The following is a 17,037-nucleotide window of genomic DNA, read 5'->3' as shown; positions in this document are numbered from 1 at the left end:
AACTTTATATAGTGAATATGTCAAAGGCCCAAAAATGAGTTTTCATTTGCTGCAGAATGAAAGAGCCTAACATTTTATGATTTATTTCATAAAATTAGGGGCTGAATCTAAACCAAACAAGCAGCTGGTTTGGCTCAGTGTTCAACCAAATTTGAGCTAAGTTTGGATTGGAGTTTCAGCTCAGAGGCTCAACTTCAGTTCAGTTTGAATCCTTCTCCAATAACAATGTTTATTCTTCTTGTGATACTAATCATCCCACTGGTGACACTAGCAACCCTTTGATGATATCTCCTATTAGCTCGAATGAGCTTAAACTGACCATAATAGATTGAGTCAAGCTTGAACCAGCCCAAAATATTGCTTATTTTCTTCTGTTGTGAAGAAAATCATCTACCACCCAGTTCACATATTTCATTGAACTCGATGAAAGCTAACACAATCTGCTTCCTTGATTCTATGACACTTCCAAAAATCCAGTGACCCCTACGCTACAAATTAAGATTTACGAGAGTCCAAATGGGTACTGTAAAATTGAGTAACTGTAATAGCATCTGTTACAGTATAATGGTTATGGATTAGGCTTCCTTCTTTTTGGCTTTGTATGGATACTTCTGGTAGATTGAAATGCTAGTAACTATGAGGGGAAAAGCTATGAGACAATACAGTGAAGGTGGTTTCCCTTCAAAAATGAATTGCAGCAACGCCGTTACAAGGAGTGCAGAGACAATGACAAACCCCTGCATGTATTGAATGTAGATTTGTTAACATAAGTACCATTATAACAATGATCGAGTATTAAAACATTTCAAACACCATATTAATGTCTTTCTATTCCCCTATATTTTGTCTGAAAAACTGTTTACAACCACAAAATCAAACTTACTTTTCTAACGCCACCAGCATGGGTTGTAACTAGGCCAACTAGAATTCCACCAAGAGCATTTAATATAACAGGGATCTGAAATGGAACAAATAAAGATTGTTAAATTTTGAGTTGCTTGTGTAAATGTGTTCTAACAGCTTATTCAACAAAACCAGGAAACCATCCGAAGTTTTGCCCAAGAAAGAGCACATCCATGAACAAACAAGAAGACAAAGCCCTCAGGTGTCACATTTTCAATTTAAACTGGGATGGGGAAAAGCATTGTGGGCACTAGGAAAAGGAATAAGATGTATATATTCATACTTGTTGATAAAAGTTAATCTGCAGTGAACTTGGTGAGAGGATGGTAGAAGGCTCCAGTAAAATGAATGAAGAAGAAAAGGAAACCGACACCCATTCCAATACTCACTATAGCACTGAATGAAAACGACCTGCTTCAAAAGAGTTTTACAGTAAACTCAATAAAAAGATGCCTAGTGTAAATTATTCTTGGCCTGAAACCAAAATGGCTGTTGAGGATTATCTCAATCAAGAAAGGATATTATGTCACCTAAATTCACTTTAGAAGACTAAAGAACCAAAGTTCATTCCCCTTTAACTTTCAAGCCAAAATCATTCACAATCCAACTGTAATATTTGAGCTAAAGACTGCATTTACTCTGTCTTCACCAGGAGAAAAATTTTAAATGATAAGAAGATGCTTACCAAAGTCAGTGGAGTCCACCCATAAAAAAATCCGTGTTGTCTTATAGCTTCTCCATCTGGAGATTTAGAGGTGCTAGCTAACAAGCACAGACTACCAACAATAGACATTTCAATAGTCATTAAGTAAGACGAGTGCTTCTTAACCTAAGTAAAAGGAAACATAAGGGAACATAAAATCAGCTCTTTTATAAGATAGCAGAATCATGTAAGGAGAACTGAGAAGTCTAACTAACCTGAGAAGCCCATTGACACAAAGAAGAAGCCAGACCGGAGAGAACAGATGCAACCAAGACAGGAACAATCCCATAGAATAAAATTTGGTGAGGGTCATCAGTACTAGAACCTTTGCTGGAGCCTTCACCAATACTAAGAAGAACAGCTGCCATGATCAACAGAAACAGGGCCCCAATTTGTTGCATTGATTGCCTCTGCCTATACAAGTTGAGTCCAAAAGTCATTTAGACTCCTTTGTTCAGATATAAGTCAAAAAATTTTACTTTCTCTATCAGTTAGTTTCCACGTAAAAGTCAGCCTTAATTCACCAAAAAGTAAAACTAAAATTTCTTCAAAGCCTGACATCAAATCATATTAAAACTTCTGACCAAAAATACAAAAAACACCCTGTTATCCCATCATAAATGATCATTTATGAAGTGCTTAAAAACAATTAATTGTTTATATTAATCAAGATATTCCTTTGGTTCAAAATAAGTAAACAAAGAGGAGAATCAATAAATACCTCAATATTATATATGTAAAGAAAGCAGTAAAGAATATTTTTGTCTGATTCAGCATGGAGAAGGTCAGTGAATCAAGATTCTTGTAGGAAATCTGCAGCAAGCTATTTTGCAGGGCATAAATAGCAGCAGGAAGTCCTGATGCAGTTAATGAGCCAACCAAAGTCCAATTGTTGAATAGTTTCCTCAAAGTACCTTCTTTTGCCATGAGAAATAAGGCACATATAACCTAATGACATACGAAAAGCAATTATCATTTTACAAATTAAAGAGGGAGAAATTGGGAAAGCAAAGCATACAAATGAAAGAAAATCATATTTGTAGTATATGATTTACCTTTGCTAACTCACATGTTAAGACAGATGTAGTCACAATGACTTCTCGCCTGTAGCAAGAGCAAACTTGAGTTAGTGACTTGCACACATCTTTGCAATTTGTATAGATTAGTATGCAAGGGTCCAAGACCTACAATGCAAAGCATGGAGAAGATCTATACATAGTAATAGAGATTTTATATACCAGATGAAATAGAAACAATGTATAAATGAAGAATTAGATGAGAAAAGGCCGTTATTGTGAACATTATTTGTCTACCAACATAGCATTCCCATTGAAACAGTAAAACAATAAAGAACACCAGACGGTATAAATGAACTATTAGATGCAAATTTTTTAAAAAATTAATTGCCTAATAACATAAAAATCCCAAGAAAATTTTATATCAAAAGAAGATTCTATGACATCAAATGGTATGAACACCAAGAATCAATGAACCACTGGACTAAAGATTACAGTTATAAATAAAACTACCCTCCCAGATTTTTTTTTTTTCTTTTTAATGAGAAACATGCACTTAACATAGCAGGTGTCGTTCAAACTATCTAGTATTGAAATTTCTACGAGTATATTCAGATCATTGCACGATCAAGAAGAGTAATTGATAACAATTCCAATTTTGTCAATGACCCATATAATAGAATCACTTAAGCTCAACAAGAATGAAAAGAGATCGATGTTTAATACCTTACGCAACGTTTGGAGATCAGAGGCTGAGAGCCGTATTGCAGAGCAAGAAGAATGGAGAAGAGCAAAACCCTTGAGCTCATTTTCGACGAGCTCACAGGTGGAGCCGTTCCTTTAATCGCCGCCGACCGCATTTCCACGACTCCGATTGGTACGATGAGCCTTGAAGTTGGGATTTTTCTTCTGCTTTTCCTATGTAATGGAATTGCAAATCGTCGTCTTGACCCTTGCCCAAGAAGAAAGGTACATTTGATTTTACCTGAAAATCTACTATTATTATTTATCTATTTTTCAGTCAATATAGCATTCATGTAAAGACGACAATTGTCCCCTAAGTTCCGAATTCTTGCGCCGTCCGTATAAGGTAGAGTCTCTTGCGAAACAAAAATTATCCTTTACTTCAAACCAGGGCCAAACGACCTATTCCCACCCAAGGTTTAATCAACCCCGGAACTTTCACCAACAAGATTTCAAAAATTTAAATATCTAATTATTATTTAATTATCATTAAATTTTTTTATTAATTATAAAAGTAAAACTATTATTTTATTAATAATATTAAAATAAATAAAATTATATTTTATTTTTTTCTTAATTTAAAAAATTAACAACTTTTACCAATTTAAAAGTTTGAAAAGTTGTATTTTCCCCTATTAGAGTTTACTTTTCTTTCTCCCTCTTTTTGGTCACCTTCTCCCTCTTCGGTCGATGGCCCATGCCTAGTCTCTCTCCTTCTCGACGATATCTCTTTAAGCCCTATCATTCGTTGAAAATCAAAAACCAATCGGATCATCCGTTGGTGCTTCATTTAGATGGACTATTCACCCATCTTTGTCAATGCTTCATGAAAATGGGCTAGCATTCTAGTTGTCTTCTTGTTGACTCTTCATTTGTCATTGGCTCATGATGACGGATCAAAGACGAAGAGCCATCGTGCACGAAGACGAATAAACTCTTCATCTTCATATATGACAAAGCCACATTGGGGGCATTCCGATGGAAGAGAGAGCACATTGGAAGGGAGAGTCTAGTGGGTTGACGGTCGCTAGAAGCAGTTCTGGTGGTTAGAAAATATTGGATTTGAAAAATAAACCCTATAGGGGAAATGCAATTTTTTAAAACTTATAATAGAAGAAAATTGTAAGTTTTAAAAATTAAGGTGGGAAGATGATATATAATTTTATTTATTTTAATATTACTAACAAAATAATGGTTTTACCCTTATAACTAATAAAAAATTTTAACAAAAATTGAATAACGGGTGAGTATTTAAATTTTTGAAACCTTGTGAATGCAAATAAGCTTGCATGGAAATAATTCTTTTGGCCTACAAACTAATACTTAAGGTCAAATTGAAAAAATAGATCATTTGATAAAATTGATTTGATTACCAATTGAAAAAATAACAAAATTAATATTTTTGTTTGAGTACCGTTTTATTTATTTGTTAACTAGTAATTGATTTAGTTCTCATTTATGGTATTTTCTTCTAATAAAAAATTTAATTTAGTTCAAAATAATGTTAACACAGTTTGAGTAACTGATGTTGAATACGGTTAATGTAACATCCCCCCCTAGAAGTACTACCCGTCGAAAGAGAAATGTTACGAATTAATATCTGAAGCGTCTATTTTTTTTTTAAATACTTTAAAATGAACGCATCACTAAAAGTGTTTAGAAATTATTTTAAGAAAACTGAAAATCTAGAAGCGAATAAAAGATGTATATACTCATATGAAAACTCATCTGAAAGCATCTGAAAACATAGAGTACTCATATATAACTGTACAATCATCTCAAAAAGGTCAAAAGTAAATAAGAATATGCGACTGTATGCATGTAATATAAACCAGAGATAACCTGCTCCAGTCAGATCTATCTTCGCTGACTTGACCTTGCCTCACAGCTACCTCTATCACTTGTACTTGTAATCATGAAAGAAAAGGAAGTGAGAGATAAGAACATTCAGTAAGGGGAAAAAATTAAGTAAATTATCTCCTTTCTTGTTTTAACTTACTCTCGAGACTCAACCTCATTCATAACCTCCATAAGAAATCGAGGGGATAATCTAGTTTATTCTTTACTATTTGGATCATACTTTGTCCCATCTGGTGTCGATTTGATATTTTTTGGAAGCTGACTATAGGGATTTGACATTTTTCTAAGCTCGAGCTCTCTTCCTTTCACTTATTACACCATTTTGAATTTGAATTGAACTCTACTACGAGCATGCTCTACTGTGGACAGACCCTACGAGGGGTATATGTCCTACTATAGACATGTCCTACTGAGAGCGATGTAGTGTAAAGTGCGCCCTCATAGTTCATAGCATGCATACGTATATTATATCTTACTAATCTTACTTTCACCTAAAGCTATTTAAAACTCACCAGACCATACTCTTGGGACGACCCCTGAATCTTGAGTCTCAAATTCATTTTCTTGCTTTTCTTTCTTTTCTTCTTCTTTTCTTTTTCTATCCTTTCTTTCCTTTCCTTTCCTTTCTTTTCTTTCTTTCTTCCTTTCCTTTTTCTCCTCCTTTTCTTTTTTTCCAAAAACTGTGAAATACTGTTTATTTGACAGGACAACCTTTTTTTTTTATTACAATTTAACAGTCCAAACGGTTTCTAATTCATACAAGCTATATATCGTTGAAAAGATGATTCAAAGAGCTTTCCAACAAGCTATAATAGCACTCATAATTCATTAGATAAGATAGTTAAAACGTGAGATGAAATTAATGACAAAAAACTGTCTTCTATGTTTGTTTGGTAAAACAGTCTTTTTGGTTCATACAATATTTAATAGTCTAAATGATCTCTAATTCATATAAGATATATATAATTGGAAAAAATATTCAAAGAGCTTTCCAACAAGCTATAATAGCACTCATGATTCATCATTTAAAATAGTCAAAACGTAGGATGAAATCAGTGATAAAATTGTAAATATTATCCAACTTTTTGCCATGAACAAAATCACACACATAAATATTCCAAATGAGAAAATGACATTTCTCAACTTCAAAATCATCATTTATAACATAGATCCAAGAAACCAAAAACATAAAACATATCAAGGATAATACCCCTTACCTTGTTTCAAGTCAATCTTTGCAAGTTAGCTTCCTCTTCCTTATCTTACTTCATTTATCACCAAAATCACCTTAAATCAATACAAAACACACTAACATATTCATATAACATGTATCAAATATATATAATCATAGGTAAAGGGAAATGAAGGAAATCTTTTGGTTACCAAAGCTTCTAAAATGCTTCTTTTTTTTTTCTCTTCTTATTTTATCTTCCAAAATCCTTACAATTCCTTCCTTTTACTTCATAAAACAAAAGAAAACAACATGAAGGAGGCTGGTTGCTAGAGTGGACGGGAGAAGATGATAGAAAAAGCTTGAAGTTTCCTTTATTTTTTTTGTTTTTTCTCTCTTTATATACATCTTTATCACTTTCTCTTTTTGTATTTATGTATATAACTATATAGTCATTTATACATATATATATATAAACACATCCATACATGTGAATATATATATATATATATTTAAAATAGAAAATATCTCAAAATATGGTCGAAAAATATAATTACCCCTAGAACATACCTGAGGGTATTACAGTTAATAAATATAAAGACAAAAAAAAAAAAAAAAACTCATCACAAATGAGAAAGAAATAAAGATAATTATCTTTCTACTCTACGAAAATATTCCCTATATAAAATTACTAAAATAGTTTTTGTAATTTTAAATGTTTACCAAAATCCAAAAACTATCTATAAATATCTCAAACCCTAACATCTCATTCTCTAGTCTCTCACCAACTTTTGGTCTTTCTTCCACTACTCAAATCTATCAATGGCTTGCCTTCCTTCTTTGCTCTGACCACTAACTTGCCTGTATTGATGCCCTAATGGGGTAGGGTAGGAAAGAAGATCAATATTTCCCATATTTATCTTAAAACAATTACTAATCAAATTGGGTATGAATGATATATATCATTACATAACTAAATATTATTTTATTCATGATTTAAAATTATTTAATCACATAATAATATATTATTATTGGTACCCAATACACATAATTTTATTCTATATCTTATAATTGAAAGGAGAATAATTGTATGTAAGACAAAGTTCAAAATAATGTTTTTAAACTTAAATAGAGTATTAACTTGATCAAAGGATTGGTTTGGGTCTTAATATTTGTTTTAACAAAATTAATTATGTAAGAGTAAAATAATAATTTTATTATCAATTAATTAAAAAAAAAAAACTCTTTAACAAATCAAAGTCAAACATTCATGACATGACAATTTAACTTTTAAAAAAATTTTAAAACTTAAAAGTACTCCTTGGAATTTTTTGGAACCTTAGCCCCCCGCAAACGTTTTTAACATTACCACCATGCCAGCGTTGTCAACCAACCACCCTCTCTTCCATTGTGGTATAAGTTATCATCAACAACAACTTCAACTAATTAAATAATCAACAACATGATCAAATGAAACTTGTTGTCGAAGACAACCTAAAATAGTCGAATCGATGAAGAAGATAAACAGGTAAAAAGAAATGAAATATAGGAAAAAAATGTTATTGACAATGACTTGAAACCAAGAAGTTGGGAAAAACTGGTGGGATGAAAGAAGGAAATTAATAGGTTTTTAATAAATAATTATTGTGTATAATTGAAAGTTATAAAAGAATATTATAATATTATTTTACTTAAATGCCTTTAAAAAATTATTAGATATAAATTAGTATTGTATTTAGTTAAATTAACATATTTTATGTTAATATATTTTATTTGTGTATTTTCTAAACTATTTTCCATGTTATTAATATATGAAGAGTTTTTTCATGTTATCAAGTTATGATATAAATTAATTAAATTATTTGTTTTAGTTATAATCTTATTGTCCGTGTATATATATATATATATATATATATATATATATATATATATATATATATATATATATGTATATAATTTTCGATATTATTTATTATATTAACTAAAAATTGAGGATATGTTTGTTTAAAAAATTTAATAAATAGAGATAAAATAATAATAATATTATTAAAATGATTTTTCTAATATTTTAATATCTTATAGGGACATAATAATCAGGTTATCATATATTTCTATCCCCTTATAAATCAAATAAGGAAATTAAGGTAATGTCAAACCAAAAGCCTCCTAAAGGATTTAACCGTAAGTTTGCTAAACTAAAGGGAGAATTATGAAATTGACCGAAAGAAAGGGTGGAATTTTTTTAATAGAAAAAGGTGACGTCTGTCTGAGAATCACTTGTTAAAGTTGTCAGTATAAATTCATCCTATTCAGCAGCCGGTGGCTCAGTCAGCCGCTCTCCTTCATTTCTCACTTCACTTTGCCACCAGAGAAAGAAGAAAAGGCGAGCCGCCGCCCACCCGCCTGCTCGCCATGTGCGGAATTCTCGCCGTCTTCGGTTGCATTGACAACTCTCAAGCTAAACGCTCTCGTATCATCGAATTATCTCGAAGGTTTTCTCCTTTCCATTTTTCTCTTCCAGTTCGTTTTTCTCCAAATTGTTTAAAATAATTATTGTGTGATTTTCTGAAGGCATTGCATGTTTGATGCGTGTTTGTCGGTTCATTTAAAAAGAAAATAGTAATGCTTTGTGCTAATTTTGTGTTTGGATTTATATTGCTTTTTAGATGTTAGTAATTAGAAGAAAGGAAGACGATATATACGTTCTTTTGCATGTCAAGTTTTGGATATAAATAGCATGTTTATCAGTAGTATAAGCTAAGAGAAGGGTGGAAAATGATCTGTATCTTATAATATATCAAAAATTTGTATAATAGGGTGATTGTATTGTAGAATACTAAAAGTGTTTGTCCTTATGTATAGTTTTGCTGATACAATGGATGAACCTTTCTAAGTGGAACGATGATGTTTTTAAAACTTTGTATGTGATTATGATGTTTTCCAAAACGATGAGATGACAATTAGAGATTTGTATTATTTTATAATTATTTTAAAATTTATGTGTCCTACTTATGTAATATACAGTACAAAAAATTAGTTTTTGGATATACGATAAACTAGTCTTCATGGGGATTGTTGAAATAGCAATTTAAGTATTTTTTTGGAATAGTCTTCATGTATGAGTCCATTTTTTTTTTTTTTTATAATTCATGTTGAAATTATTGGTTATATGGAATTGATTTTGATCCAAATAGTGTGAAGTGGTTTTGATTCTATTGGTTTGGAAGTGCAGGTTGCGTCATAGAGGTCCTGATTGGAGTGGCTTGCATTGTCATGGGGATTGTTATCTTGCTCACCAACGATTGGCTATTGTAGACCCTACTTCAGGGGATCAGCCGCTTTACAATGAAGACAAGACTGTTGTTGTCACTGTAACGTCTCTATACTAACTATTCAACAAATGTTATTTACAATGATAATGAAAATGCATTTGTTATTGTAATTGTTTGTTTGGCTGGGATCATGTTAGATTTTGAGAGAATAATGTATGTCTTCCTTTGATTGGTATTTTTATTTGTAATTATTCCTATGATAGACTGATGGAACTTTGTGATTTAGGTGAACGGTGAGATATACAACCATAAACAGTTGAAAGCACAGCTGAAGAATCACACATTCCGAACTGGAAGTGACTGTGAAGTGATTGCTCATCTTGTAAGTATATGAGTAATTATGTTGCCCATGGCAATTTTTTGTTGTCTTGTTCTATTCGCAGCTTCAATAAATGCAGCTTGCATTTGATAGACCTACAAACTAATTGAGATCCATAGGTTTTCATAATTTTTATATCTATAGTGGTAGTGAGGAAATTGGAATTTTTGTTTTTAAGAAGTATTGGACTTTGTTGCTGCTTTTATTTATTTTTGTTTATTATCTTGTAATTTTTCTACTTATTTTACTAGTATGAAGAATATGGAGAAAATTTTGTGCACATGTTGGATGGCATGTTCGCATTTGCCCTTCTTGACACACGTGACAACAGCTTTATTGCTGCTCGGGATGCTATTGGCGTTATCCCACTTTATATGGGCTGGGGTCTTGATGGTATTTGAACTTTTCTTTTGATGTTATGTAATTTGGCTAAAATGACGCTTCAGCTTTTGTTTTGTATCCGACTACAAGTTTTGATATCAGTTTTGTGTTTAATAATTTCTTCCCCTTCTAAAAAATTCACAGTTTCACCTTTATTAATTGCTGACTATCCTGCAGGATCAATATGGTTCGCTTCAGAAATGAAAGCTTTGAGTGATGATTGCGAGCAATTCATGTCTTTCCTCCCAGGGCATATTTATTCAGGCAAAGAAGGTTTGTATATCTTAAGCTGGGATACTTCAGTATTAGTTATCATTTTCTTTTTCATAATCTTGAAAAATTTCTAGTCTTTAGATAATGAATGTTTATGACTCGTTGGAATTAATTTCTGTTGTTTTCAATAGAAATACTGTTTTATTTAGTGGTTTGACCCAAAATTACATTGGAGGCGAACGTTAAGATGAAATTAATATAGTAATGTAAAAATCACAGCAATTACTAGTAATTACATTTGAATATTCTTTTCAGTTAATGTTATCTATTCATGCATGACTTCAAAGATTGCATGTAAATGATTGGATTTTGTGATGATAATAATTAGATTAACCTGTGAGTTAAGTTATATAATCATCAGGTGGACCTGAGGACACTTCAGTTTTGGGTGGTTAGCATTTTGGCGTAGTAATCTCAAGGTCGTTGAAGTATTTTATGGGTTTGTGCTAGACAAAAGAACTCACAGTAACTAGTTGGGTGTTAACCTGCTACTTGACCAAATTAAATTTTATAATATGAGGGACTAATTTTAACAAAAAGTAGAGGGGGGAAGAATTTCTTTTCCATCTATTCTTAAATACTCTTTTATGTTCCTTAATGTATAATTTTTAAGTTTATAACATTTCTATTATTGTGAATTGTATGATGTAGCATTCTAAATCTGTTGTTTTTGTTTGAAACATTTGCAGGAGCGCTTAGAAGGTGGTACAACCCACCTTGGTTTTCAGAGCAGATACCTTCAACTCCATATGATCCCTTGGCTTTACGTATGGCCTTTGAGAAGGCATGCACCGGACTGTCCTTATTTTCTCTTGGCTCTTGTTTTCTAGCTATCCATGAATGGATGGAGTTAGACGTGTAATAAGAGAGATAGAGAAGATTATATTTAACCAGTTTGGTGGGAGATTTTTGGATAGAAATACATGAAGTAGAACACTATTATATAATAATTCTTAACTTGTTTGTCTCTTGATCTGTTGTAGGCTGTGTCAAAGAGACTTATGACAGATGTACCATTTGGTGTGCTTCTATCTGGAGGACTGGACTCATCACTTGTTGCTGCTGTGGCTTCCCGCTATTTAGCTGAATCAGAAGGTGCTTGTCAGTGGGGGTCTCAGTTGCACACTTTTTGCATTGGTTTGAAGGTGTTGATTCTCACTTTCACATGATATAGTCATCTTCTATGTATATGTATGGTATAAATTATTTCGTTGTTTTGTTGTAATTTCCTTCTAAATGTGCAAGTATATAATCACATCACATGCCTTTCCTCTTAGTGTAGTAGTCTATCTTAAATCCTATTTTTTGAAGGGAACTCCAATTTATGTTTATTCTTTGTGCTTTTACATTCCCTTTCTAAGTAGTGTTACCTTGACTAGATATAGAAAGTGCAAATATGTGATTGCTTCCAAATGGATATTCAGTGTCAAACTGAAATTTCATGCATTTTCCCTTTCTTTTATACACTTTAATTACAGACTTAGGAGTATCTTACTACTAGAGTTCTGAAAATCAAATTGAATCCTTGATTATGTTTTTCTAAATAAGAAGAAATGTCACTTTACTTTTTCTTCAATTTAGGTGTAACTTTCTTCAACTTTGTATCTGATAAGATCATTGAAATTTTGATTAAGCTGTATGTGGCAGCTATTGGCACACCAATAACTACAAAAAATGTTTGCTAGTTACTTGATGCTTAATTGGGAGATACTAAACTTCTACAATTTCAGTGTGTATTGACAACATTGATATTTTAGATATTCCTTGTTTTCTTGTGTGTAATTATCTCATCCTGAGATAATCTTTTTCTGCAAATTTTCTTTCAATTAATGTACTTCCCTTCACATTTTCATTCTTCAGGGTTCTCCAGATCTAAAAGCTGCCAGAGAGGTAGCAGATTATCTTAAAACTCGTCACCACGAGTTCCACTTTACCGTTCAGGTAATCTCATGTTTTTCCAGCAAAAACTAGGAGTAGGACCTATTGTGTGCATCCTTGGTACTTGAAAATTATGTCTTACTTTTTGTTGCAATATCAGGAAGGAATAGATGCTCTTGAGGAAGTCATTTACCATATTGAAACATATGATGTGACCACTATTAGAGCTAGCACTCCAATGTTTCTTATGTCTCGAAAAATTAAATCTTTAGGAGTGAAAATGGTTTTATCTGGGGAAGGTTCAGATGAAATCTTTGGAGGTTATCTGTATTTCCACAAGGCACCCAACAAAGAGGAATTTCACCAAGAAACATGTTGAAAGGTATTTCTGACATACTACTTTGCCTGAATTTCTTTCTCAGTGTTCTGATGTAGATTTGATATTTTAACAGATTAAAGCTCTTCATCTTTATGATTGCTTGAGAGCAAATAAAGCAACCTGTGCATGGGGTGTTGAAGCGCGTGTTCCCTTCTTAGACAAAGAATTCATCAATCTTGCAATGAGTATAGATCCAGAATGGAAAATGGTATGGGACTTCATGGCCTACATGTTTATTCTTCCATTTTGAGCTATATGAACCATAGTTTGCTCTATGATACAGGCTGATTTACTATCACTTGTAATTATTGGCCTACGATGAGTAACAATGAGCAAGGAATAAGCTCATTTTGTTTAAAAACAACAGTTAATCAGATGGATCTGTTTTCTCACTTACTGCATGAATGATTCTCCTCTCACACTGTATTCTCTAGTTTTACCTTCTATAAGCCATGATATCTGAAAATACATTGTGTGTATCTGGTCCTTGTGTCATACTATCCTTACACTCTAGACACCCTCTGCATTGTTTATTTTATGAGAGATCTTTGTCTTTGTTAATATGAAAACAAAAGAACTTGATCACTGTTTATTTACCATTAATTGCATCAATTTTTTGTGCTGATCACAGATCAGGCCTGATCTTGGAAGGATAGAGAAGTGGGTCTTACGCAATGCATTTGATGATGAAGAGGAGCCATACCTGCCAAAGGTTTAATGCCTCCTGCTGTTGCTTCGTTCAGCCATGAGCTAATAACATTTAGATCACTATCATTTTGGATTACCCTTTTACAAATATTCTTGCTAGGACTTTCTAAAGTTGTTTTCTTTTTGTCTTGGTAAAGCACATATTATACAGGCAAAAGGAACAATTCAGTGACGGAGTCGGGTACAGCTGGATTGATGGCCTGAGGGATCATGCGAACCAGCATGTGCGTGATGGCCTTAACTTATTAGTACATTTGATTTGTTCTCTTCAACTCTGTTCTATCATTTTCAGTGCGTTGCTGCATTTGTACAACTACTAAGTTATGCTTGCAACTTTCAGGTTACTGACGCAATGCTGATGAATGCAAACTTTGTATACCCTGAAAACACTCCTACCACCAAAGAGGCATACTACTATAGAACTATTTTTGAGAAATTCTATCCAAAGGTAGGGTATTCTGTCGACAATAAAACTATATATAATTAATAATGATGTATTAGTATATGATTGAAAGATGTTGTAACATTATTTTATGTGTATTTAGTTTGATTTTTAGAAGCATTTAGACTGTTACGAAAGCTTAAATGTTGTCTGGAATTCAACTGACTGTCCTTGAATTTGTTTTTAATATGGTGTTGATTTTACACTTTTATGTAGAATGCTGCAAGATCAACTGTTCCTGGAGGTCCAAGTGTGGCTTGCAGTACCGCAAAAGCAGTGGAATGGGATGCTGCATGGTCTAAAAATCCTGATCCATCTGGTCGTGCTGCCCTGGGTGTGCATGAAGCTGCATACAAGGAAGCAGCAGAAACTAAGCTCGCCAAGCCAATGAATAGCAATTGATTGAAGACAGCGCAAGGGTTAATCACTGACAACGAAGGTATGGTTACACTGGATTTAGTTGAAAGCTTGAAGCTCTCGCCATGACCGCATTTTTGTTCAACATTATCCAATATTATGCTTATGTCGATGAACCAGTCAAATCAATACGCAGGTCTTGACTAACTCTTTGACCAGATCAACATCCGATCTACGTTAATATTTGAGATGAAAAGGACTTTTATTTTAGCAAGGAAAAATTTTTCTTGATGAAATTTAATTGTAATTTACCATGTTCTCTTCAATTATAAATGTAACAATTTTAGACCTTATGTTTTTATCTCAGACTCTTCTATCATAAATGGTGATTTAGCTAATAGTATGCATAAATCTTACTAACTGATTATATAAAGGCCAAAAGGCTTATTCCCATTCAAGGTATAGTGAAATCTCAAACTTTTATCTTTTAACTTTCATAAATCTAAACACCTACCTATAAGTAAATTTCTGTTAAAAATCTTAATTAGGGTTAGAAATAAACCGTCATTTATTAAAAAATTTAAAGCTTTGTCACATTTTTTCCCAGATTTAGAAACTTATAATTCTCCCCAATCCAAAGTTTAAAAATTGACAAATACCTTCCTCGGGTTTATTTCTCTTCTCTCCGACACTGATTCACAGTCAGTCATCTTCCTTCCTGCCTTAGCTCTCCTTTCGATCACTTTCCCTTTCCTTTCCGGTAGTCTTCTGTTGAGACAAAGACCATTCATCTTCATCTCGTCTTTGTCTTCATCTCGTCTTTGTCTCAACCAAAAACGGTTAGAGAGGGAAGAGAGAGTGATCGGAGGGAGAGATAAGGTAGGAGGGAAAACGACCGATGGCCAAAGACGGCGAATCGACGCTAGAGAGAGAAGGAACAAATTCTATGGGGTATTTGTCAATTTTGAAACTTTGGGTTGGGGGGGCAGGGAATTATAAGATTTCTAAACTTGGGGAAGAAAATGTGATAAAACTTTAATTTTTTAATAAATGACGATTTTATCCATATCTCTATCTAAGATTTTTAATAGAAATTTGTTTATGAATAAGTTTTTGAAAGCAGGAGTTTGGAATTTCACTATAACTTGGTGAGAATAAGTCCTTTGGCCTTATATATAAAATTGCATGAAACTACAAGAGTGTACTCTGTATATACAAGATTGTGTACAATGATTGATACATTTAAGTTGCCTTTGGCTTTCAGTAATATTTTATTACTAAAATGAAAGGTATAGCGAAGATAGATTATCTAGGTTTAAATTTATTATTATGTTTGACAAAATTAGTATATATAAATAATTATTGTGGTTGGTTGAAAGTAATAAAAGAATATTAATATATTATTTTATTTATTATATAAAAAATTAATAGATATAAAAATATTTTTTATATTACTTATTTTAATTAAAAATTTAAGATATTTTTGTCTTAAAAAATTTAATAAGTAATGATAAAATAATAACAAAAATTAAGCTTATCTTAATAATTTTTTAAAAGTGAAGGTGATAATAAGATTATTTTTTATATTATCTGTCATGTTATTACAGGTAATAAAAAATTATTGAAATCTTGTTGTGTACATAAAAATCTCCATTGGTTGTTAACCAAGTTCGTGAGCTACATTTTCGATAGTTTTGAACAAATATTTGTTAATTAAAACTGGTGTTTTAGAATTGACAATTTTCAATACGACCCATTAACCTAACATGACATGACACAAAAAATATCGTGTTAAAGTTGAGCTTTTCGACACCAAATTTTTTTGAGTCAACTCAATATGACACAAAATTAAATTAGGTAGTTTTAAGGTTCACATGAAAATAATTTGAATATTTTAAAGAAATATTACTTTAATAGAATTTGTTAAGGATAAATTATAGAAATGTAAAAAGACAATATCAACAACAATTGAAATTTTTATAAATTGCATATAATTATAATTACTTTTATTATAATTATTTATTTTTATTTTATTATTAAGTAGTAAAAATTTGATTTGATTAATCAAATTATATACGTTTTTTAAAGTTTTTACTGTTATAATTATATATTGTATCTTTATATTAAAATTTTAAAATATTTATAGAGGACATATAATTGTGTTTTTGTATAATTATATATGTTTTTACAAGTATGTTCCATTTGTGGTGTAGATTTGGACTGCGAATTAATTGAGTCGAGCTAAAAAAATATCTTTAATATTTTAAAAATAGGTTAGCATTACATTTTCTCTTGAAAATTGTTTAAATATATTAGATTTCATATGTGGTGGAGATTAGGGCTTGAAACAAGTAAACCGAGTTAGTTTAACTTAAATATTGTTGAGCTTCTGTTTGTTGTTATAACATTAATAAATCTTTAAAAGTTTAAAATTTTACATTTACATTTATAAAATCTTACTTATAGTTTTGAATATAATGATAATTGATAAATATACAAATTATAAGATTTATATATAATTTCTCGAATTGAACTTAAATAAATTGTTTTTATCTCATGTTCTAGCTTTAC

General features: G+C 31.6%; 1 protein-coding gene and 1 pseudogene across 1 annotated transcript; one reads left to right on the top strand and one right to left on the bottom strand.

Moving 5' to 3' along the window:
* Positions 1 to 391: 391 nt before the first annotated feature.
* On the bottom strand, positions 392 to 3,735 carry LOC123198628 (UDP-N-acetylglucosamine transporter ROCK1-like). The gene is made up of 7 exons (XM_044613352.1): positions 3,349 to 3,735; positions 2,662 to 2,710; positions 2,328 to 2,554; positions 1,822 to 2,020; positions 1,589 to 1,732; positions 884 to 958; positions 392 to 737 (listed from the first exon to the last, which is right to left on the bottom strand). Exons 1-7 carry the CDS (start codon positions 3,480 to 3,482, stop codon positions 576 to 578), a joined length of 990 nt encoding a protein of 329 aa, XP_044469287.1. The 5' UTR covers positions 3,483 to 3,735; the 3' UTR covers positions 392 to 575.
* Positions 3,736 to 8,700: 4,965 nt separating this feature from the next.
* Positions 8,701 to 14,819, top strand: LOC123198673 (annotated as a pseudogene).
* Positions 14,820 to 17,037: the final 2,218 nt, after the last annotated feature.

The sequence above is a fragment of the Mangifera indica genome, chromosome 16 (assembly GCF_011075055.1).
Source record: "Mangifera indica cultivar Alphonso chromosome 16, CATAS_Mindica_2.1, whole genome shotgun sequence".
NCBI classification, from domain to species: domain Eukaryota; kingdom Viridiplantae; phylum Streptophyta; class Magnoliopsida; order Sapindales; family Anacardiaceae; genus Mangifera; species Mangifera indica.
The sequence above is the reverse complement of the archived record's forward strand: the minus strand, read 5'-3'. Positions and strand labels throughout refer to the sequence as shown.

What these genes read in the sequence shown, in the direction of transcription:
- LOC123198628 (XM_044613352.1), bottom strand. Translation starts at nt 3,482, where the DNA reads ATGCGGTCGGCGGCGATTAAAGGAACGGCTCCACCTGTGAGCTCGTCG. An exon ending in ATCTCCAAACGTTGCGTAAG is followed by an intron (nt 2,711 to 3,348) that starts GTATTAAACATC and finishes CTCTTGCTACAG; the next exon opens with GCGAGAAGTCATTGTGACTA. An exon ending in GGTGGACTCCACTGACTTTG is followed by an intron (nt 959 to 1,588) that starts GTAAGCATCTTC and finishes GTTCCATTTCAG; the next exon opens with ATCCCTGTTATATTAAATGC.